At 43.6% G+C, this 24798-nt stretch overlaps 1 protein-coding gene across 2 annotated transcripts in view; it reads left to right on the top strand.

The window, feature by feature from the left end:
• SLIT3 (slit guidance ligand 3) overlaps positions 1-24798 on the top strand; it is a 634924-nt gene that overhangs the window by 445389 nt on the left and 164737 nt on the right. For both annotated transcript variants that reach the window (XM_024247052.3, XM_054556205.2), the window contains one exon: positions 9148-9219. In XM_024247052.3, coding sequence (XP_024102820.1) covers positions 9148-9219 — 72 coding nt within the window. The remainder of the gene's footprint in view (positions 1-9147; positions 9220-24798) is intronic.

Raw genomic sequence — 24798 nt, 5'->3', positions numbered from 1 at the left:
CATCGTGCACAGAGGGAGGTGTAGCAATGTCATGCTAAGGAGTCTGGGCTGTTTCCAGAGGAGCAGCGTCTCTTACAGTCATCGTGAGCATGGACAGAACTGGGTTCAATGCCAAGTTTAGAGACGTAGCTCTCAATGCCTCACTTTCTTCTTCTGTAAGAATTATTGTGAGATCAGACTGGCATAAGACACTTAAAAGGTGCTCAGTTCAATACTTGATGCTTAATAAGTGTTGAATAAATGTTGTGTGCAATTATTATCATGGTTGTGATGGTTTTGTGATTGCTACAATTTATAATGTCAGCCACAGGGAGCCTCTGAAGGTTCGTGTACAGCTTATGGAATGTTAAGATTAAGGACTTACATGCCATAGATGGTGTGGTATTTGACTATTTTAGGTGGTACATTACTTGATTGGTTATTAGTTGGAAGTAGCCGCCAAGAAATGCGATTAAATTTTGCAATTTCTCTCCTTAGTTGTGTCAACTATGGAAATTGTGAATATGTGCACACATTGGTATCCTTCTTTCAGTAAGGGAGCAATTTGTATTTTCTTTGGTGTAGGTTTTTGGTGGCTTCTTGTATTTCAATCTCGTAACAGCAGGAGAAGTACGAAAAGCATGTGAGTCTGAACTGCTGCCCTTAGTCCAGAAAGAATATGTTGAATATCTCAAATAATAGATTCTTTGGTCTGGGATGGAAGAAGAAGGGATAAAGAGATAGGTTCAAATCACAGAAGGGTCTAAGTTAGATGAACAAGAATGTTTTTAGAATTTCATAAGAAACCAATTTCAGGTCATATAACTTCAGAGCTGAAAGAGAGCTTGGAGAGTACGTAAAAAAGAATTCCTAAATTTAATATTACTTGTTTTAAAGCAAATAAAATTAAGCAATGCCACAAATATATTTTCAGAGTGCACACATTTCATTAATACACAAAAATTCCTTTTGGACTAAATGTTATCTGCTTTTTACAACTGAGACTCGGGAGCATGGATGTGAATCACTTAGTTTGCATAGTAACAAATTATACAAGCCCTAGTCTTCCATTTTTATAAGAAAAGAAATGGGTAGCCAATAACGAGAGCCTTCAAAGGGTTAGTTAGTATGGGCTAGAAATGTAAATAAATTCAAGGAAGTCTTAATTTTCTTGATGAGTGATCTATGTGATGTTTTTAAAGGGAAACAAAGATCTCTCGAGGCTGAAGGAGATGATGTGGTTTCAGTGCACTGTCAGGGAGCACTCCCCAGGATGGGCCGATTCGTGTCCTTGACCCAGAGTGGGGACGTTGGCAATCTTGTATTTGAATGAAAACTAACTTCTCACCTGGGCACTGACCTCCTATCCAGGAAGAAATATCTCAACTCTGGCTCTTGTTTAGTCGTCATATTCACACAGCTGGAATCATTTAATTTTTAGAGCCCAGTGGGAAAATTTTCTGCAACCCCCATGGGGATAAAAAGAAAAAAAACTACCTCACTACAGTTTGTGCTCGGTGATTTAGAAAAACAGAGTGAAAAACAGAGATGTGGGAGATAACTTTTCATGCCTGTTAACAAAAGCACATTTCATCTTCCCAGTTTCTTGCTTCTTCCTCCCTTCTGCGCCTCTGCCGGGGAGGAACCACAGATGGTTATCGCTCAAGAGTGTAACTAGGGAAACCACAAACCTGCCCCCATCACTATGGAGACAGCCATTTATTTGTCCAGCCTCTGAGTATTCATGACATCAGCAAGGCCGGCGAGTAAAACACTGATACTTCTTACAAAGAAATTCTAATTCCCAATGAGGAAGGCAGAGAATGCAAGGCCCAATGTTTCAGTGACTTTCAAGGCTCCCCCGGCCTTGTAATGGGCGTGTTTGCAAAGGGACAGCCCATTTTACAGAAGCTGCAGTGAGGAACATTTTAGAGCCAACAGAACTGAAAGCCGGGTTTGCGAGTCAACAGACGTTTCAAGGTTTAGGGATATGTTTGAGGGAACGAAATGCCAAGAATAAATCTATTTTCAACTGAGTCAGCTGCATGGGGTATAACAGGGTAAGCAGCCATCGCAGTTGGCCTGGAATTGATTTGTTTCCCGGGATTGAACACAGGAGTTTCAATGCTGAAACAGGGAAAGTCTCATGCAAACCTTGGGGAGTTGGTCCACCTAGGAATAAAACCCTTTGGTCCTAACATGGGGACGACCACAGGATGCAGGTAGATTGGAGGCAAGCCTCAAAGTGTGACAGCACATTTTGCAAACAGTAACCAAACTTCCTTGGTCCCCTCATCTAAAAGTTGCTGGAAAACAAATGATACTGTCTCGCTGTGAATATGGGGTGTTTTCGTTTGATTTGCTTTGGATTTGTTTGTTTTGTTATTGTTGTTCTTTTATTTATCTAGAATGCCAGAAATTTGTTTCAAATTTAAACTCGCCAAAATTAAGTGGGATCTCTGCTTGTCCCCCGTAACTATCTTTTTTTCTTTTTTTCTTTTTTGAGACGGAGTCTCGCTCTTTCGCCCAGGCTAGAGTGCAGTTGTGCGATCTCTGCTCACAGCAAGCTCCGCCTCCCGGGTTCACACCATTCTCCTGCCTCAGCCTCCTGAGTAGCTGGGACTACAGGCACCCACCACCATGCCTGGCTAATTTTTTGTATTTTCAGTAGAGATCGGGTTTCACCGTGTTAGCCAGGATGGTCTCGATCTCCTGACCTCGTGATCCCCCCGCCTCAGCCTCCCAAAGTGCTGGGATCACAGGCGTGAACCATCGCACCTGGCCCTATCTTTAATGATAAAGTGGTTTGCAGGGATCTTCCCCCTGCATTTTTCAACACAAATTCATTTGCCAAATGCCCAACATACAGGAAAGTATGTAAACACAGAAGTGGAGTTATTGATATTTCCCAGCGATGTGTAAAACACCTCTTTATTCTCCAAGGTCTGGTGTGCCTCTTTGTGGCTAATCCATCATTGCTGTTTGCATTATTGCAGAGCTTGCTTTCAGGAGCATCTACTGGAGTGGATGCAGTTATTCTCCTGCTGAGAAGTTGCATATGTTGAACAGCATTATGATCTATACGAAATAGAAGGTGTTATGCTAGCTATGTGGCAAAGTATGCATAACAACATTTGTTGAAATAGACTTGTTCAATTTCCAACTAAGTTCTAAGCAGGCTATTCCGATCAGAGAGCTTAATTAACCTAGGACTTTGTCCTTTACAAAGTAGATTTGGTTGGTTGAAGTCTTTGGAATGCTAACAATCAATTATCTAAATATCTCTGTAAATGTAACTGGCTATACCACATTAAACGTCAGAGGTCAACAATTGCTTTACCAGTTATCTATATTTGTATTTACATGGACACAATATTACATGTAACTACGTATGTAGGAAAAATAGGCATAGAGTTGTCAGTTTTATAGACAGGGGTCTTTGTGGATACTTAAATAATTCATGAATCAGTAAACATATCTATATGTATTCTAGGGTCTGGTGGGCAAGTGTACAAAATGAGCAAAATGATAGATTCACCTCCTTTTGCTCATTTGAGATGTTGTTTTAATGTAGAATTACAGTAGCCCTCAAATGATGAGAAGCAGTGACAATTCATTAGCAGGTTGTGGCTTAGATCAAGTGTTTGATTTGTCTGAGGAAGTGTAACCAGTACTCAATTATATGAAGTATATGTATTTCTTTTGAAGATAATTTTTTTTCTTTTGTCAGTTAAAATAACCTTGAGCTTTATTTTTTTCAAAGACCCCAGCTAGCAGCAGACAAATGCTTCTATGATTTGTTCTTCAATAATGATTTTTTAGAATGTTAAACTGTCATAAAAAAACAACCTTCAAAAGCGCTTCTAGATTTCCTATTCTCTGCTTAAAGGACAATTTGATAATAGGGAGGAAAGAAATAGCATGTCAAGGCTGCTTCACATTTTGTCTTCTGCCTTGTTTCATGAAAGCAGGGATTCCCCCGGTTTTCTTTTTACAGTTACAATATTCTATTTCTCCTCAGTCTAGAAAAAGAATACCTCGAATATGTACATTGATGAACATATATATATTTCATCAAAAACTAATTCAAATTATTATAGTTTAGGTGTTTAAATTCCCTTAAACCTTTCAATATAATTGAGCTGTGAAAACCACAGGTGGCAACTTTCTTCCAAATATTTTCAAAGGGTGTCTTATACTTTATTCTTCATCCTGAGTACCTAAGACAGTGTGAACATCTAATAGTACTATGTTACTCTCATGGGTTAATTCCTTGTTGGATTTCATGACTGTTGACTTGCTTTGGGTTTCTAGTAAGGCTTCCCTTGTGAATTTTATACAGAAGTCCCCACACGTATTTGGCACATTTGGTAGGGATAGCTTTATTCAGAAATTAGCAAATTGTTAAACTCTAAAGGATGCTGAGCCCTAGCTACTTCTCCCATTTAGCATGAGGAGGAACATGAACAGAAGCTCAGAGGAGAACGCTGCTGCTGGATTTGGGGCCCCTGGAGGGACAGTGCCCTCAGGCTAAGTTTAACCATCCACCTGATGAGATGCTGGGCCCCCAGAACATCTGGATGAGGAGTGAACAACTGGATGGGTATCCCCTGATGTGCAGACCTTGCATGTAGATTCCTAGTTTGGAATTCGACTTTTCTTCCAGATACCCAAAGCCTATTTCTGGAGATACCTATTTTCAAGGTATTCTTCATGGAGACTTAAATGCATCATTGAAATCCTGAATTTTAAAAAAAATCTTTTTCTTTTCCTTCTTTCTTTATCTCTTTCTTCTTTTTTTGGTTATTGTTGGGAGATAGTTAGAAGCTTTTTAAATTGTAGTCAGTTTTTTAACCCTTTGTAAAGGATTTAGATAGGCTGCTTTAATTTTTGAAGCACAAAAATATTTCTAATCCTGCTTCAATTACGAAATTTCACATTGTAATTGAAAGAGATGAACTGTGATAATAGGAGTATATTATGCTTACTAATGGGAATTCTTACAAAAGTGCTATCTCCCAGTCTGCCGTTTGCAGAGATTATTTTAAGTCCTCACTCACGCTGGCTTTCCTTTCTGCCTTGTTTATATTCTCAGAGTATAAAAATACAGTAGTCAGAAAGCTGCTCTCAGGGAGTCTGCATTTAGTGCTTGTCAGAGGATTCCTCTCTAAATGGACTCTGGTATCATTTTAGCACTCATATTGTTTGCCGAAATTCGAGCTTCCTGGGGAAATTAGAGCAGTTAATTTAATATCATGAAACATTTTGGGGCTTCTTGGCTTATTCAGAGACAGGGGAGTGTAAATCAAATTGAGTATCCTGTATAAAGTAGAGGACAATAAAAGCGGCCTCCAAAAAAATAGCCAGCCTTCCCAAAATCTCTTGCCTTCCCATTCCCCATCTTCATCCTGGACCCATAGAAATCTTGTTTTATTTCAAGTCTCCTTCCCAAGGGCTCCCTGATAGAGGTCTGTGTCTCAGAAAGACAAGAGGCAAGGAAGGTGCTTAGCCCTGTACAGGCACAGCAGGAGGGCTTAGTCTTTATTGTTGTCACTAGAAGGGCCACAGGGCCACAGTTATGACGATATGGCTTAGAGCTTTATTCCTTACGGCTTGGGCTCAGCCCTGACACCTTTTCCTAGAAGGACTCATTCTGCAACCATTGGTGACCATCTGTGAAGTGGCTGGCACTGCGCTAGGCACTGGGGTAAGTTATGTTGCATGATAAGAAGCAAAAATTCAGCAGCTGTGGGAAATATACTTCTTACGGCCCAGGAAAAATCTAAAGAGAGCTCTCAGGCATCCTCCAACTGCTGAGTTCTCTCTGCTCACATTTTCAAAACCCTTTTTGCAGATGCCTCCCGAGTGATGGCGTGCATGTTGCAGGGTAGGCAATGGGCTTTGTTGATTTGTTTTTGAGAGGGTCTTTGAAGGAGGCCTTTCAAAGGCATGATATGGACCTTTGGCCTGAGAGCTTAGAATACACATCAGCGGCCCCCGGTCACATCAACCCCCAGAAGCAAACTGCTAAATCAAATGTTTTGGCCTCAGCTTCGGAAGGTTCTCTGTGTGTTTAGTAACGCTCCACTCCACCATCCTCAAAGAAATGCTGGGCTTGTGTTTATTTTGCCTCCCTTCTCCTGTGTATCAGGACTAACTTTTATGTTGCTGAGGTGTCATTTTGCAAAGAAAAAGAAACCTGTCTGAACCAAGTGTGTATTTACTTTGTTTTAGAGACCTAGTGTATTTGCATGAAGTATCAGGAATGCTCATGGACAATTAATTGGGCTTTTTACGAATACGCTGATGCTCGGTGCCATGGAGATGTAAGAGCTGGGAAGTGGAGTAACCGCTGTGGTTTTTGCTTACCTTATGGGGTCCCCATAGGTGTTAAACCCTTGAAGACCCTGGTAATGAATGTGGCATCTTGTCTTGAGAATGGCTCCTTGACCATCACGGTTGGAATACCCTGTCTGTTTCATTTATCTGTGGTTAGAACAAAAGGAGACAATCTCAGTTATAATAAATGTCTTCTAGAAAAGCACACTTATGCATAAATATTTTAAATTTTGATGTTTCGTGTTTTAAAATAGTCTATAAAATACACCCACAGAGATGCTTATAGTAAAGCTCAGTTTTCCCCATTGCAAATAGACTTGATGTCAACTTGTGCCACCCACTGAAAATATTTAAACGTCACGTAATTAGTAACATATTAGATGTCTCTGCTTTTAGACTGAAAATGATGAGAGCCCTCTCGAAGACTCTTGTCCCCACCACTTCAGTTTGCTGAGTAGCAGGACTGTGATGGGATATTTAGTAGTGTGTGTTTAGTCTTTTTAAAAAATCTTTTGGCTATCTCCCCTCACCACATACTTTTTTATTCTCTTTCTCCCACTTTGGTTTATTATCTGCTTTCTATGGCATTTTCTTCTTCCTTGCAGATTCCATTCTTTCCATGTAAAATTCTGTACATTTAGAGTCTCCTGTTTGATTTCTGGTGTTCTCAAAAAGAAAAGGAATAAAAAATGCTTCACAAATCCAGTAAATAAATAATATACTAATAGCAAGGACCTTTATGAAATGTCTGCACGAAAACCGATGCACCACAAACTGCCATCTCTACACACCCTGGACTTCCCAATGTGATGATTTAGATCCTTTTCTACTTAGGCGGATGGTGCCATTTTTGCCGAATTCAGCATGTTCATTGAACAGTTTCTTGAAGCCAAAAGCCAACTCCACTGCATTTCTGCTTGGTAAGGTTTGGTGGCCTTGGCATGGGGTAGGGGTTGTTGATTCACCGGCCTCTAAGCTGATGATAAATCTAGAAGCTGGGCAGCAGGACTAGACTGCCTTCATAGAACCTCTGCAAGGAGTCGGCGGCCCCAACACTGCAAGAAATCTATGAAAAAGAGGATCAGCAAACTCGTGTGAAGAAAGGCTCCAGAAGAATTAGGGGTCGAGAAGACATGGTGAGACTCCATGTAAGTGGGCATCAGTGAGAACTTTGAACGCTAGATACAGAACTCGCCAACTGAAAATGTGCTTCTGCTTCTCGAGATGCCTGTGGACTGTTTATTTTCTTTTTCTAAATATCTAAATCTTCTATCATGAGCATCTATTGAGATGATGTATTAATAATTCTCCATAATATCGTGACAGAGTCTGTCTGTTGTAATGCACGGTATCACTCTATTGCATTTTATTTGTGTGCATTTATGCAATTCTACATCTGGATACTTATCCAAAGATAATAGTATTTTAATTTTAATCCTGCGTTCCTTCAGTAGAAAATAAAGCCCTGGGAGAGGGTTCCCAAAGGTAGCTTTGACATGTCTTTTGTGGAGAGTTGTCCTGGGATAGTTTAGCTCAAGTTACACATGAAAATTCCAACACCAGGAAATCCCTCCACCTGAGAGGTGGAGAAAATTAAAAGAGTCTAGGAGTTTTTTAGTACAGCCATAGTTCTTTTCACCTGTCCTGCAGCCCCAAAGACCATGGTGTGCTCTGCAGACAGAGTACAACAATCTGGTGTCAATAACCAATTCCTGTATAACACCTTTTTTGTTGTTTTTTTTATGGTTTTTTAAGGAATAAAATGGGTTATCTATGTAATATATGCTATTTAAGTTGGGGTGTGATCACGGTTGATATCCTGACTTACACATTATATATATTTTGATTTAGAAAAAAAAAACCCCGATATCTGTGTATGATCCCTCAACTAAAATAGCTCAGTCTCCAACTAGAATGTATATTAGTCAAGGCATCTTTTTAAGAGACATGATTTTCATGCTCACAGGATGGAAAGGGAAATAAAAAAGGAGTCTGGAAATAGGTGCATTTAATTCTCCCCAATTTAAATCAAAGTGGTGCATCTTTAAGGCAATAACGATATTCCTTCGTCCCCTCTTCATGAACGCTTCCATCAATGAATTTCTTTAATGTTGATGATGGCTGGTGCAGTTTGAGGGAATCTGTATTTAGTCAGAAAATGCTTCAATAGAATGACCTACCAGATGGGCCCCGTAACAATGCACAGAGGCATCAAACCACCACAGACATTTGGTGCTTAGAATAATAAAAAGACTATAAAATTAGATTAGTTGAGTCTAATTTGGAATTGGTATATTCCCCATGCACCCTTGCCGCTCTTGGGTAGATAAAGCCTTGAGATTTAGCACTGTGTCAGAGCAGAAGACTGCAACTTCCAGTAAAAGGGAGACGAGGGAACGGGAGAGAGGAAAAAAGCATTCTGGGAGGTCGCGGAGGGCAGAGCAGTGACCTCCAATGATTTACAGGCCTTTAGCTTAATGAAATTGTTTCAGTGACATGACGGTAAGAGCTCGTAATGGATTGGATGCCCTAATGTAATGAAATTACTCCCTTCTGCCTAAAAAAAAAAAAAAAAAAAAAAAAAAAAATGCGCAATTAATATTTACTGAGACCTGACAGCCTTTTGGTGCGCTCATCTGTGTAGTTCTCTCAGACAGTCAGAGAGGAGAGACGGAGCAGCGTGGCAGACAGGCTGGCTCTGCACGAGCTCCTGGCGGGGACCAGCAGCGCCTGCAAGGGGGTGGAGGGACAGGCGCTCGGGTGGCCCGGGCCGCCGGCCCCTCACACTGCCCCCGCTCAGCCTTCATGCTCTCCCCTGCTTTTCCACAGGCAACTGGACAACAACCACATCAGCTGCATTGAAGATGGAGCCTTCCGAGCGCTGCGCGATTTGGAGATCCTGTGAGTTGATTTTGCGATCGCTGCCTTGTGTGTGCGTGCATGTGTGTGTATGTGTGTGTGTCCGTGTGGGGAGGAGAGAAGGGGAGAGTGTGTGCAGGAGGGTCTGTGTGGATGCATTTCTGGTCTTCTGCTGCAGTGCTATTAAAATTGGGAACCAGGGGATCCCTCCGGCTCACCTTGGTCAAAGTGTTTGCAGGCAGCCAAGTGTGATTTCTTACCTCCCACAAACTGGGTTTCCTGCTAATTAAGTCTCAATTGAGTCTTTCTCCTTTTCCCCCAGTGCTCCCGCAGTATTTGTTGCTGGGAGAAACAGATGGGCTGGAGCAGACCCCCCCAGAGCCTGCCACAGCATCAGGGACAGTGTGTTTGAGTGCGGGCACACCGGGAGACAGGGGCCGGGGTTGGGGCCAGAGAGAGGGGTTAGTGCCGGGAGGTCAGCTGGAATTACCTGAATCAGAAAGGGACCTTGGCACAGGGCAGGGGAATGCCACACAGCCTGGGAAAGCCCAGTCATTGCTATTGCTCCTGGGATCTCATCTCAGGCTTCAATTCAAACTTTAAACAGTGACTGTGACCTTAAAGGGGCCGGGGCGGGGGCGGGGGCGGGGAGGGGGGGCAGACAATGGGGGCAGATGAGAGGAGACAGCCCCTTCCCCATAATCCCACCCTATACACCTTGTCTAGAAAGAATGTGTAGCTGCCTTTCTGAGCTCTGGATTTTCAAATGAGTCTAACTAAGAAAACCCAACTCCCAGGAGGAAAGTCAGCTAGGAGTCATCTTGGGGTCATTCCAACTAAAGTTGAATTGTGTAAGAAAACATTTTGGTTATTCCCACCAAAGCTACACTTCTAGCTGTCCCTGATTTAGAGAAGCCCAGAGGGGAAGGCAGTACAGCACAGAAGAACTCGTGTCACTTCTGTCAGGAGACATGCGGTTGAGTCCGGATTCTGCCACTGATTAGTCGTGTGACCTTGGGCAAGTCTCTTCGGCTCTGGGAGCCTCAGTGTCCTCATCTGTAAAATGAAAGGGTTGGTTGCTCTGTCTTGGGAGTGATTCCCCTTTCCAAATTCTGTAGCTGCTTGGTTCTAAAAATAATTCCCGTGGTACGATTCTAGCCAGTGACTGATAGCAGAGTGGGGTTTCTCGAGCATCCTCCTAAAAATAAAAAATTACACAGTCACAGGTTACCTATCTCTGATTCCAGAAGAATCAATGAATGCCAAATAAACAGGTGAATGAATATTTTAAAGCAGTCCTTTGTATGTGAAAGAGTGAGTGAAAGGTCCTCCCTCCGCCTTCCTCTTCACCTGGCCCCGCAGACACTAGCAACGGGTTGGAGAGAGCCTCTCCACATTATTTGAGAGGAAGGTGATTCCAAGAGGAATCACGGGAAATAAAAAGGGATGCTGATGCTGCAAGCTGCTTGAAATCGGATGAAAGCCGAGAATTCCTGGTCCAGAAAAGACAGGACCCACAGCCAGGGAGGTCAGATTGTCATTTCTGAGATAGATTGTCTCTCCTCACTCAAACTCTGACCCTGAAACTGGCAACAAATGTCCGTCTGCGAGGGAGAGGATGCCAGCCCAAATTTAGTAACCTAGGACTCCTCTTATCAGGAGGCTGGGGCTGAGAAGGGTAGGCAGGATTTTCCCTGCCTGCAAAATAGCATTCATAGAAAGGGCTGCTCAGAGCACATCACCTTTTTCCTCCCTTGACAGAGAGAATGAGAAAGATGAGAAAATTCCTTGGGAAGAGACCAGGAAATGGAAGTCACCAGCTGCCACGAAACAGCTGTGACAACCTGACAGCCCTCATGTTCATTCTCTGTGCTAGGAACGGTGTCATCTTACCTCACCAGGAAGGCAGTCTGAGGGAGAAGAGAGGGCTTTACAGCCGGACACACCTGGGTGGGGCTTGGGTCAAGCGTCTTCATCTCTCTGAGTCTATCTCCTCAACTTTTAAAGACAGACAGTGTATGTACTACATAGGAGGGGCTCTCATAAGTGCCATCCCTTCTACTTTCCTAACTTTGCCCCCAAACACCCTCACCCCCATCAAGCCCTTGCCCAGGAGAGATTTGGACAGCTCTCCTCTACTCAGATACCAAAAAAAAAAAAAAAAAAAAAAAAAAAAAAAAAAAAAAAAAAAGGTATACAGATGCACCAGGTGTCTCCAAGTTAAAGCTTTAAAAACCTGTGACTGAAAGAAAAAACAAAAGTTCTCCATTCCTTATCATTGCAAAGAGCCCATAGGATCTGATTAGTTTATCTTCTCAATTCCAAACAAAGCCAGATCAATAGCTTTGCTTTAAAGACACTCTCATTTGGCTTCACATGGCTAAGTACTTAAAATTAATCATAATCAGTTATTCCGTGGGTTTTTAATTTCCAGCAGAGGCACACAGCTTTGAAACCATCCATCTTAATGGTAAGCCATTCTGAAATTGGCTGGAGCTGACATCTCCATTTAAAGAACCTCCCCTCCCCACCCCTAGACCTTCCAAATCTCATCTACACATTGACATTTTATAATGCTTCTCTGTAATCACAATTTAGGCTCCATAAAGAATCCTGGCAATGAAATAATAAATAGGAACTCAGTGACGGTATCACACATCAGCTTGATAAATTTCTAAGTGAAAGAGGAGAGTTCAAAACATCCTATCCCCAGAAAGAGCATTTTAAAATATCTAAAGCTTAAAATTAAGAAGACAAAATATAATGTTTCGGGTGTGTTTTCTCTGACATTAGGCAGCATGAAGTAGAAATCAAGGAAAGACACATTGGTTGTCCCAGAAAGCTCTCAAATTAACTTAAGGAAAGTGTACGGATGTCAACTGCAAGTAGAAGTATTTCACATGCAATAACCCTGTTATTCCATCCCTCCTGTGGATGGAAATACCATAAAACTTTCCATCGAGGCTGATGATGGTTTTACCAGTTACACTGAATGAGAACGTTGGAGGTGAGCCTGAGAGGGAACCACTATGAGAAGAAATGAACTGGTACAAAGTTGGGAAAGACTGAAATCTGCCCACTTCCACCTCATTTTTGACTCATTCCCGATGGGGGATGTCCAGCGCAGAGTATGGTGGACAGGGAAAGGAGCCATCCCCTCCCCTTTCCAGGAAGTAAGAAGAAAAGCATAGTATGGGGGGGCGAAATTTCTCATTCCTTCCGTGCCACTGCAGAGGAGGGATAATGAGGAAAATGAAAATCGCTAGCAGTTACTCAAGCCCAGTGATACCACCAGTGCTTTTACATGCGCTAGCTCTTGCCATCCTCACAATCTCTCAATAGAGCTACTGTTACCCTCACCGTGCTTTTACAAAAAAAGTAGCGCATCTCAGAGAAGGCAAGTAACTGCTTACCTAATTAGCAGCAGAGTCTGTGTGATTAACCATTCTACCAAGCTGCCTTTTGGATGCATGTTTCCAAGGCTGTCATGGTGTTTGGCTGCCCTGAAGTATGGCGGGTGTGGGCTGCAGGGTGCTGTGAACTGGCCCCAAGAACTGATGGAGGCAAACTAGCAATGACTCACAATCCCGCTGGGGAGAACGTCGGAGCCTTTCACGGGCTTGTGAAATTGGCCCTGTCATTCCCTTTACCCAGTTAACAGGTGCCCACAAAGTCGAAGGTAAATCAAACTTGCCAGGAGTAAGGAACTCATCCTGCTTTTTCACTGATACACTTGTCATCCCAGAGATGATTTATTCCCACTTGTGGCCATTGCCATAGACTTTGGCACTCCACAGTTTGGGGGCTCTACTTTCTAGAACTGTTTCCCCCCTAAAAAAATACAGCCTCAACTTTGTGGCATTTAAGGTTCTTAATTGAGGGACCAAGCCTCTGTGAGTCAGACCCTCTGCTGTTACTCAAATCATTGCCCTTTAATTTCCACCTGTTCTATGCTTTTGGCAATTCGCATACAACACTAGGTTTTCTCCAAGTAAGTCGTGCTTATACTGCAGTTGAATATGCCAAGACTGCATTCCTGGCTCTGTGCGGTCAGGATGCACTGTGCTGGAGCTCTGAGCCCTGGGTTTCTAGCCCATACCAGCCAGGCTGAGGATGGCCAGGCATTTCACCAGTTATAGTGGCACCTCCCTGACCAATGTGCCATCTTGGGTCAGAAAAAAAAAATGCTTAACTCTAATGAAAAAAAATAGTAGGGACAAATTAAACAAAAATGAGAAAACCTCATTAATAACATATGTCATGAATTGTTTTTCAATAGTATTATGGGAGAATAAAAAATACTTTTGGACATTGTCCCTTGACTAAAGGTAGCAAGTCAGAAGCTCAATAAATATGTTGTCAAAAATGCCGGACCACAGATAACAGAAACACATCCTGAAAATGCTCTCATCTCCTGGTGATTGGTCTGCCCTTGAGAAATCACTGGTGCCAGGTAAATGGCACGGAGATCCCAACAGGTCCATAGATAACCAGCGTGTGCTGTTTGGAAGCTCTCACTACCATTTATGTCACCTGCCAATTTTGGAAATTCATTGACATTATTATAGGCTGGCGCTGGTGGGACCTTAGGTGTCTCCAGGATGACCTCTCATTGTCTAGATTAAGACACAGAGAGCAGGCACTGGAGAGAGGCCCATGCCGCCTAGCATTCTGCACCATGAGCACCTTGCCTGGTTCACCCTAGGCCTGGCTCTGGCTGGGAGACTTGCCTGAAGTCAGCAGCAAGTTGGCGGTAACAGGGGAACTTAGAATTTGGGACTCCTTACCCGTGTTTCTGTCTGCATTGGGCACCTATATGCAATTGTTCAGAAGGGAGCCCCTGGTAAGATTGGAAATCCCAAGCACAGTTCATCCTTTCAAAACTCACCATTAAGTTTTGGGTATTATTTAAGAGATTGGGGGAGGGCAAATGTTTGTCTGTGACAGAAACAAGGGATGATCCAGCTTTTAGCTCTCTTTAAACCAGAGGCTACAAACTAGACCACACACCATATTGCTCCCATAGGTGAGATTTTTCTTTTGTCCTGAGGAATGTTTTTTAAAAATTGAAACTAGCATTTCACATTTAAAAACTCAGATATCTTACATAAAAGCCCAGATTTCCAGCTTCTCTGGAAAAAACCAGAAGCACTGGCAACTGTGGGCCGGCATTTCTGCATTGCAGTCAGCTGTGGCTGGGGAACACCTGTCCTCCTTGGATGGGGCATGTAGACCCCACTCTGCCACTGACCCCTACCAATTTACATTAACTGCCAGCCCACGTGGTCCCTGTGCTGACCCATCCAAGAAGAAAATACACACTGTGTGGCCAGCACAGTGCTGGGCACTGGGTACAGTAAAGCTTGAAGTGAGCAGGTGCTTGGCAGGCTGAGCTCCATAGGCCAGAGCTCACCAGCATGATGGAGTGGGCACGCAGAGAGAGCTTAGTGATGTGGAGTCCAGGACACCCAAACCTAAGCAAGGACATCCCAGAGGCAATCACAAATCCCTCATGTCTCACCTTCTGAGAAGCTCTTCTCAAGGGTTAAATTAGTCTCCAAATTGCCTTTGATGTTACAGCAGTTGTAATTGGTTTTATGCCTATGAGGGTGAAAAACAAGAGGTGACTCTAGCTCCATGTCTTCATCACAAGAGCCGCCCCACCTGCCCTGGTTCTTGTTCCCCAGGTCCCTGGATCAACTGGTGTACTAAGGCCGCCGAGCCCATGTTTAGAGAGGAGAGATTGAAGAATTAAAGCAATAGCAGAACTAACCAGACTTTTAGGGTAGTTCTAATTCAGTCATATCCTGGTGGGTTCAACGTGGCCTGACGCAGAACCCCACAGGTAGACGCAGAAGAGTGAATGGGGAAAAGGTCCTTTTCTGGTACAAGAGGAAGGCAGTGGAAACAAATTGACAGCAGTCCTGAAACCTAGGTCAGGTTGTGTTCACTCTCCTAGAGCGGGGTTGGTGTCCTGGTACAGGGTGTTAGGACATTCAAGCACGATGTTGCCCACTTCAAAGAACCCAGAGTTTAATGCAAGTCGCAGTGTGTTGGCCACTTCGGCTGAGCTTCCTCTGGATGCAGAGCCAGGGGATTAACGAATAATAATAATGATGTAACAATAATATATAGTACCATCGTACAGTAATTATTAGTATGATTATATTATTCTTGTTAGAGTCTCCATGTTTGAGCATCTACTATTTTTGAGAGTCCACTTCTATTTTTGAGTATCTTTAGGCACTGTGATAAGTCAGTAGAATGAGGCATCTCAGTTAAATCTTCACCACAACTTTATGAGGCACATCCTAGGAACTGCATTTCACCAGTCAGGAAACCAATGCTTAGAAAAGTTGACTGACTTGCCCAGAGTCACAGTGGCAAGTACAAGGGGACTACTCTTTCCGAAGTCAGATCCAGTTCTGCCTGATATCTGAGCCCCTGCCCTTAACAAAAATAAAAATTAAAATTAGAAGCACCTACCGGAACACACATACATAGAAACAATTATATGCACTAGTGAGATCATTGTCTGTAGTGAATGCCCAGAAAACTTCAGAAACCATAGTTATTGAAACACTGACCCATAGGGTGCTTAGATCTAACTTTGTGACCTCAGCTTAATCAGCATCAGATCCAGTTCCACAAAACTGCCCCAGACATGAAGGTACAGAGCCATGGTTGAGCTTTGGAGGGGTTAGAGTCCTCTCATAGAACCAGCTTCCAGCTCATCTTTACCAGACTAGGTGGTTTGGGGTTCATTTCCTTATTGAAAAATGGAAATTGTAATTCCCAACCCTGAGAATATCTGTGTTGGTTAAAAGATATATCATTGGTGTATGCCTAGCAAATAGCAGGCTCCCAATCGGGACGCTCATAATAAGTAAAGTTGGTAAATACTTCTGTACTGTTTCTCTGCTTTATATCCACATCTCACTCACCCCTGGCACATACTAAGTGGCCAGTTAAAGTATGTGGAACCAAATCGAGTTGAAATTAATTAACTGAATTGAAGCCCGCACCACCAGTCTCTAGAGTCCCTGTTATGGCTTGTCTCTGAACAGAACAAGATATGGTTGTCCTGGAATCATTTTAAATGTTGAACAATGTAGTATTTTACTGAACCAGTCCACTTTTCACATTACCTTTGATTTTGCATTTCTCTGGCTAAATGGTGATCTTTCTTTCTCATTTTAATAAGGAACAAAATCAGAGCTACAGTGAAAATTGGTGTGTTACAACAGAGAACAGACTCATTTTTATTTATTTATAAAACGTTTCACCTGGGTTTCTCTGGGAGCTACAAACATTTTATCAGGGTGTTTAGTCATAACATAGTTTTGAATATAGAACTGTCATGGCTTAATGAAAGTCTTAAAATATCTCCAGATATTTTTCTTATGGTACTGTGCTGTAAATTGTGATATGTTCATGCAATCAGGATTAAAATTGCACTCTGTAGAAAGCATCTGTAACTTCCATTCAGCCCCTAGAATACTAGGAAAGGAACTGAGTTTTCTATAAATGCTCTTGTGCCACTCAACACACACCTCCTTCTTAGTCATCCAGACTCCAAGTTCCGTGACAGTCATGCCCTTCAAATGACTAGCTTGGTTTTGAGAACCCCAGCTTAAGGAAAAAGTAAAAATTACTTTGAAATCTAAATTTTTTTTCCATTTAAATAAGTAGCACTTTCACCTTTAAAATACCTGGAATCTGGGGGAAACTTGTGGTTTCTAGTTGATTTCACTTTCCTGTTAACCAAAAGCTAGTTTCATCTCTGAAGTTGAAAATGTATTGGTGTACATTCCTGGGTTAAGAGGATGTGGAGAAGATAATTGAATTGTTTTTGATCAGCAAAGGATCTTGAATCAACAAACCTCCTGTTAACTTCACCTGTGTGTAGCGCTTAGGTGGAGTCAGCAAGTCATGGTGGTCTTGCCGTCCCCAGGGGCCACAGATTCCAGCTGCTGGGTCTCTGCACTGGAATTCAGACTTGACAAACTTGGTTTGGGAGCAATCTTTTGAAATGCTTTGTCCCACCTAGAACAAACTGGAAAAATAGTTCTGCATGTTTGAAGAAAGATTCCAGAGAGTTTTCTTTCAAGGGCGAGATGTGGAGGGCGGGGGAAATACCGCAGAGCAGCCACATGCCTACAGCGGTCAGTTCACTCCTAAGACCGGGCTTCTGTGCTGATTTGCAAAGGTGCCCCTGCCTGATGGTCAGCCTCTGCCTTTTCATCATCCCCTCAGCTCCCAGCAGGGGCTTTGGTGACCAGTATTTGAGAATGTTTAGTGAATAACTTGCCTCTAGATCAGCGCTCGTCCCATGACACTCATGGACCTCCAAGCCAGGGAGCCTTGTTCCTCTTGAACAGCCATGCCACAGCTGCTGCCATTCCCACCAAGGATGCCCAAGATCCAAGATTGGACAGCTCAGCTTACCTGTGGCTGAGTCTGCTTTTCTATAGACCTGAGTCTTGAAAGTCAAGATCCTAGGAGCTCTCACAGGCATTTGGCCCTCTCCTACCCACTGGCTTGATGGAAGGAAGGATGATGTGGAGAAGGTGATGGAGACACAAGGCTGGGAAGAACCGGATCAACATTCCCACTTTTCCCTGAGCTTTCATTTTCTGTCTTTGAAGGTATTAAAAAGTAACGGATGGGTCAGGTGAGGTAGCTCACACCTGTAATCCCAATGCCAAGGCAGGATTGCTTGAGCCCAGGAGTTTGAGACCAGTCTAGACAACATAGCAAGACCTCTACACAAACTAAAACAAAAACAAAAACAAAAAAACATTTTTTTTTTTTTTTGAGATGGAGTCTTGCTCTGTCGCCCAGTCTGGAGTGCAGTGGTGGAATCTGGGCTCACTGCATCCTCCACCTCCCCGGTTCAAGCGATTTTCTTGTCTCAGCCTCCTGAGTAGCTGGGATTACAGGTGCCCATCACCACATCTGGCTAATTTTTTTGTATTTTTAGTAGAGACGGGGTTTCACCATGTTGGCCAGTCTGGTCTTGAACTCCTGACCGCAAGTGATCTGCCTGCCTCGGCCTCCCAAAGTGCTGGGATTACAGGCATGAGTCACCGCACCCAGAAAAAAAAAAAAACAAAAAAAAACTTTTTTTTTTTTTTTAAGTAAGGGATGGTGGATGAAGGAGGGATGAGGGAAATAATGATTCCATTTCTCCAAGGTCATATTTGGATTCTTCAAACTCATTGTCAAAAAGCTCTAGAGAGTCCATTTTCTTTTAACTTGTAACTAAATCGGAGGACTCCAACTGCTGGCCCATGGGTTGAATGAAAAGAGCAGATGTGGGATTTTATATTTTTCTTTAATTTTTTTGTTTACAAATAATTAGAATGTTTACAATGTTTACAAATAATTAGAATTTGTTGCCAACATTTAAAACTCAAGTAATTTTATGTAAAAGTTTATAATTCAACTTCCAATGAATATATAGAAGCTTTGCCAACCCTGGGCCTGCCTGTGGCTAGGACCTCTCCAGCAGCACCGTCCAATAGAACTTCCTGTGGTGAGGGAAATATTGCATCTCTGTGTTATCCAGGATGGAAGCCCCTGGCCACACATGACTCTTGAGCACTTGAAGTGCATCTTACACAACTGAGAAACTGAATTTTTAAATTTTTAATTTTAATTGATTCCAATGTGAATTGCCACATGTAGCTCATGGCTACCTTACTGGACGGTGCAAGTTGGGAGCTAAGTGTGGGTGAGTACCCTGTCTGGACAGGGCATGCTCTGCAAATCACCATAGCTCCCACCAGGCCTGCTTCCCTGTCCTGCTCCAAATCTCTCCAGACATTTCACATCCATTAAGAATGTTTAAATAGTATCTTTTCTAACAGTAAATCTTTGAAATATCTGCCACTCCCCTCACCCTCCACCTCCATCTTTTTTTTTTTTTTTTTTTTTTTTTGAGACAGAGTCTTGCTGTGTGTCCCAGGCTGGAGTGCAGTGACATGATCTCGGCTCACTGCAACCTCCACCTCCCAGGTTCACCTCCTGCCTCAGCCTCCCGAGTAGCTGGAATTACAGGCATGCACCACCATACCTGGCTGATTTTTGTATTTTTAGTAGAGACGGGGTTTCACCATGTTGGACCCCCCTGGTCTCAAACTCCTGACCTCGAGTGATCCGCTCGCCTCTGCCGCCCAAAGTGCTGGGATTACAGGCATGAGCCACTGTGCCCAGCCCTTTCTCCATCCAAATTTAAACCCACAAAAGACCCATTTTTATCAAAACCCAGGAGTGTGATACTTACAACCATGGCCCACCAAAACGAAACCCTTTCAGTGTAAATTTGTTCCCTGATCCCCATTATTTGCTTCTCACAGCCCTGCAAGTGACTTCCACAAAGTCAGCTGGGTAAGAAAATCATTCCCCTGCCTGAGCCCTTCCTGTCTCCATAGGTATACTAGAGATGCAGCAGCCAATTAGGGAACCAAGCCCATTAACCCCACAGAAGCTGAGCCAGGTATTTGCATAAACAGAGAAAGAAAAAGAGCCAGCCCTGCCTAACTGTTTTCACATGCTGCACACTGGGGGCTAGTTGTGACTTTCAGACTTTGGCCAGATGTCCTGTCTGTGCAGAGCTGGGCAGATCTGGGCATCCATGACCACTTCTAACATCTGGAAAACGATTCCCAATCCAGAAATGCTATTTTAGAGCCAGCACAACCCATTTGGAATTAGAGAGTGAAATTTTAGGCTAGAAAGACCCCGGAGGTCAGCTGGTTCCACCACTTCATTTTAAAAGAAACTCCCTCACAAAGGTTAAATGACTTGCCCACAGCCATAGGAAAAATTCATGGAAGAACCAGGCCAGAAAGCAGGTCTTTTGGCTCTTTATCCAGTTCTCTTTATTGCTGTCTGCTTGCCCCTATATTAGCAGACAGGAAACAATAATAAGTGAAGCCAGCTTTCATGTCCTGTTCATGCCATCACCTCTTAATCTCCAGCATTTTGCTAGAGGGAATGTTTTGCATTCAGCATGGGGACAACACCCTGCCTTTCTAGGGCCTTCCAGGCCTTTGGCCACTGCTTGGGAAATGGCCACTCTAGTGCCTCAATAGATTGTCCAGTCAGATGGCAGTCTGGAAGAGACCAGATTCCACATCATTGATCCCTGGCTGCCAGGGATGACCAGAAACCCGTGGAGTAAGCACTGGAGTCCCCTGCCCATTGCTGAGCCCAATTAGCCCAAGCTGTAAATTGCACTCAGCTCCCTGGGAGACTCCCTCCCTTGCAAATATCAGAGGATAAAAAGCAGGACCTCTCTGGCATCTCAGCCCAGGAACAGAGCCTCATGCATCCTGTGCAGCTTTTTCTAACAGCTCTGAAGTGGCTCAGTTCCGACTGTCCACAAAAAGTGACCTATATGTTTGGCCACAGAACTAATGAGTAGCATGCAAAAACCAGACAAGAGCTCACCTGCCTGGTGGAAAACAGTCTTACCTTTAGAAACAGAAACTTATTCAGGGCTCTTTGTCCCCAAGTAATGATGGTTGTGGGGGGAGAAACAATGAATAATTTGCAGTCATTTAAAGATAATTCATCACTGGCGGCTGCCCTTTGGGAGTTGCAATATAGAAGGAAGGTTTCAACTACATTTCACCATAATGCCATTGAAGCACTTTGATTTTCTTACTATATTTTTTTCTGATTTAAATTATTGAATGAATTTGTTTGGTTCAGAGACCAAAAACTGGCACCTGCAAGCCAGATCCAGCCCCCAGGTGTTTCATTTGTGAGTTTTGATACTCAAGATGATTTAGTCGCCAATATTAAAAAACCAGGAGACCTCATGAAAATTCTAGACGTCTGGCTTTCTCTTTAAAAATAGCAAAAGGGAAGAACTGGCAATGCTGCACCCCCATTCCAGCATAGCACAGTCTCTTGAAACAAGAAGTGACGATCTCATTTAGTAAGGCTGGGTTTACAACAGTCCCCACGCAGCTCACTCACTTATATGACAAGCCTCACTCCCGTAGGCAATTGTGTTTGTACTCCTGGATTAGCCCAGAAGGCTGTTCAGAGTGGAAATTTATTTGTATCAAAAGATGCCAAAAACCTGACCGCTCATGCTTTGATATTCGCCAACCCATTCAGTAAACAGTGAGCCTTCCTACGTGCCAAACACTGGGCCAGGCTCTGGCTATGTAACTACATGAAACAGACTTGCTCTCTGCCCACGCCTAGTATACACATTCATGGGTATTTTCAAAATCTCCCTCTTCTTCCTCTCTTACTGGCTAGGCACCAAATGCAGCTGAGGTGGAAATTGCCTGTTTCTTCCCTTTTCAACTGCAAACTCACCTGTCCAGTAATGTAAGTTGGAGGTCACTCTTGCATCTGTGGACATGTTGGCAATTGCCTGATTTCTAAGTCAAGACTGTCCATGGTCTCAGTCTATAGATGATGAAACAGAATTGGGAGGCCAAGGCCATCTCATTCACATGGTCATTTAAAGTACATTTTAAAATAAACTCCATCATTGGAAGGCAGTTGAGCCATTCTGAATCACTGCTAGGCAGTATCTGTGATCATCTCAGTAAATGAGTAAGGAGTTCTTCGGAGTCAAGGGACCCCCAAACATGGGATCTGATTGAGTAGTGACGGGATTTGAGGATTTATCTTTCTCTTTTGATCTTCCACTTTTAACGTTTTTCGGAGGTATTATTTTTCTTTGAACACTGAGGCTCTGCCAAGTGTATGGAGACGAATTTCTGCCTGTCATAATATGAATATATAATGAAAGAAAGAACCAAAGACAAGCCCTTTTGTTAAGGAATCTGTATTATCAAAGGCCCAAATTGGCAGCTGATTGTTTTTATTTATTTCTGTAGGTTTTACATGACACCTGGAGACCATTTAAAATGTTACTTGGCGGTGAGAGCTGTGTGTTTAAAAATAACGCTCACCCGGTGCCAAATCACTTTAGAGTCGGGTACAAATATTGAGACAAAAACCCCAGCTGTTATTGCTTTGGCTGCTAATTTGAGGTGTCAAATGAGAGCTCGACTGCTATACGTCAGTGAATAAGGCCCCTTGTGAGATCATTATGTTTTCTAACAGTTGAGAGTAATGGACTAATCAGTGCAGCATCAGTTGTTTTCATTATATGCCCACACAATGGTTATGAGCTTTAATTTAAACGGTCCACAGGGAGATCAAGGAACTCAGTAATATGCAGCACCCAGGATAGTCCAGGAAAGCAGGTAATGCGAAAGAGATGGCTTCCCACCCTTGTCTCACCTCTCCCTCCATTCTCCCCCACCCCCACCAATCTCTCTCATTCCTCCCACCTCATATGCCCTTGGAGACCCATCGCCCACTCCAAACAAGCAAAAGAGAAGCTTTGCTTAAGGAGCAGGCAGATCTGTACTTTCTATTCTACAGGGTATTCTTAAAAATTCCAGTCAACCCATCCAACAGTAAGGGCCACTAGGCTTTTGGCAACGCTGATACGTGTTAGCCAAACCTTGACCTTAGATGCCTTTGGGACCTAGTTGTCCTCTGTCCTACGTTGCCTCTCCTACCTCCCTCACTCTCTGTGCTGAGCTGTCCCTGCTCCTTGGACAGGAGGAGGGCTGTCTAGTGCTGTTGCCTTGGAGCAGCCTCAGCAGTGAGGCCAACACCATGTTCCCTGCCACTTCTGGGACCAGTAAAGGATGGGTTCCTCACAAATTCATGTGATTCGCCTCCACCTTGGAAAAATGTGGAAGCTGGAAAGGTGACATCTGTCTGTCTGAAGACAATCCTGTAAGAGGCAGTTTTGTGTAATGATAAAAAACATAGGTCCTGGTATCACACCTCTGGGCTTTGAATATTGGCTCCGCAACTCTAGCTGTGAGATCTGAGCAGAGTTTATGTCATTTCCTGGGCTTCCAAGTGGAAGTAATACTATCTCAGGAGTGTTGGGAGAATTAAATGAGATAATGTATGAAAAGTGCTCAGGCTAGTGCTGGGACTTAGTAAACACTTCATAAATAGTATCAGCATTATTTCTGCTATTATGAACATCATAGATACTTTTATTGGAAGATTTTGGCAAGCTTCAAAGCAATATCCTTGACTAGTCTAGCTCATTAGAGGAAAGTAGTGTGTTCACAGGAGAACCTATACCATTCTGCTTAGGTTTTCTCTAAGGATGCTTTATTGCATCGTTCTTATTCCTGGTTTCTGGAGCTTCCTAGAGCCCCCAGGCACATTAGAGCAGTGTACAGCTGGATGAGAAAGGCAAGTTCAACCTGGAGATGAGGGAAACAATAAAGGGAGTTTCACTTAAAAATGATAGAGTACTTAGGAGGAGGTGCTGAGGATGGAGGCCCTGGGCTGAGCAGGAGGCTTGGGGATGCCCCTCTCAACCCGAGATTGAGAGAGTGGGGTTGAGCATTCAGTGTATGCTCTCCTGGGGCCAAGTTCACAAACAGAAACAATCCATGCAGATTCTAATAGAGCTGAGTCAGCCAGTAACGATCACACTCTTAGGACCTGAGTGTCGTAGGGCCTGGTCATCAGCAGCATGCCCTGATTCCTGGTCCCATGTTGGCTGCCCATCAGCAGCTGCCCAGCAAGACTGAGAAGAGTGGCTTGCTTTGACCTGTGAGCCAGAGAGGAGAGCAGGCACATAAAGGACATCCCCAAGAACCTGTAGTGTCCCCAGTTTCATTCCTCTTGCCCTGCCTGAGCCAAGCAAGAGGGAGGGCCAGCAGTGAGTCCCCCTTGAGGTCCGCACACTGCCAGAACCCTTCTGTGCACATCATCCCCTGCCTGTGGTTTAGGTATTTCTCACAGGGTCCGGCCACAGGACTTATACTCTCAGTTGCTCTTCAGGAAAGGAGTCTTGTACTTTGGCTGCATCCACCTCTGTTAATTCACTGTAGGCACTGGCAGAGATCGCGCTTTCTTCTAGGCTTGCTGTGCTGGCCATTGGATGCCCACATTTGTAAGTACAACTCAGGGCATCTCTCAGCCCACTTTATTAAACAGACATCCTGTCGTCATGGTGGCTGATGACTTACCAAGAGTCTCCTTCTTGGGGGCCATTAAGGAGGAAACCAGCTTGCTTATGTAGACTTAGGGAGAAGTCTGTCTGCCTTGAGACAGGAGGTGAGTGGGCCAGCCCACCAAGAGGGTCTATTGGACCCAAGGAGTCTGGATCCCCACCTATGTGGATGGGAAGAGGAGAGATTCCAAGAATACCCACAGGAAGGTTGGCACACAGAGAGGCTGCAGTGGCACTTACTGCAGATGCCTGGTTTTGCAATTATGTGATACATGCTCACAGATAATATTGTTGCATTAGAGCCAATTACATGGTGTTATGGACACACAACACAGAGATTACACCCAGAGCCAGGAAAGCACAGAGTGATAAAGCGATGGCCTAATCAGAGGAGACAGAGGGAAATGTCAGCCTTATTAAGGTTGCCAGGGTGGGATGGCTGCAGCTGGACGTGTCTCCTCCAGATCAAAGATGGCTATCTTGAGGGATGCAATGGAGAGCCCCACGTTGGCACTCAGAAGGGAACAGTGGAAGCCAGGGGCAGAAGCCAAGTTGGAGCTCTCCAAGGGTGGTTACAGCCACCTCCG

Source organism: Pongo abelii, chromosome 4, assembly GCF_028885655.2.
Source record: "Pongo abelii isolate AG06213 chromosome 4, NHGRI_mPonAbe1-v2.0_pri, whole genome shotgun sequence".
NCBI lineage: Eukaryota > Metazoa > Chordata > Mammalia > Primates > Hominidae > Pongo > Pongo abelii.
Note: the sequence above shows the minus strand (reverse complement) of the source record. Positions and strands in the feature narration are given on the sequence as shown.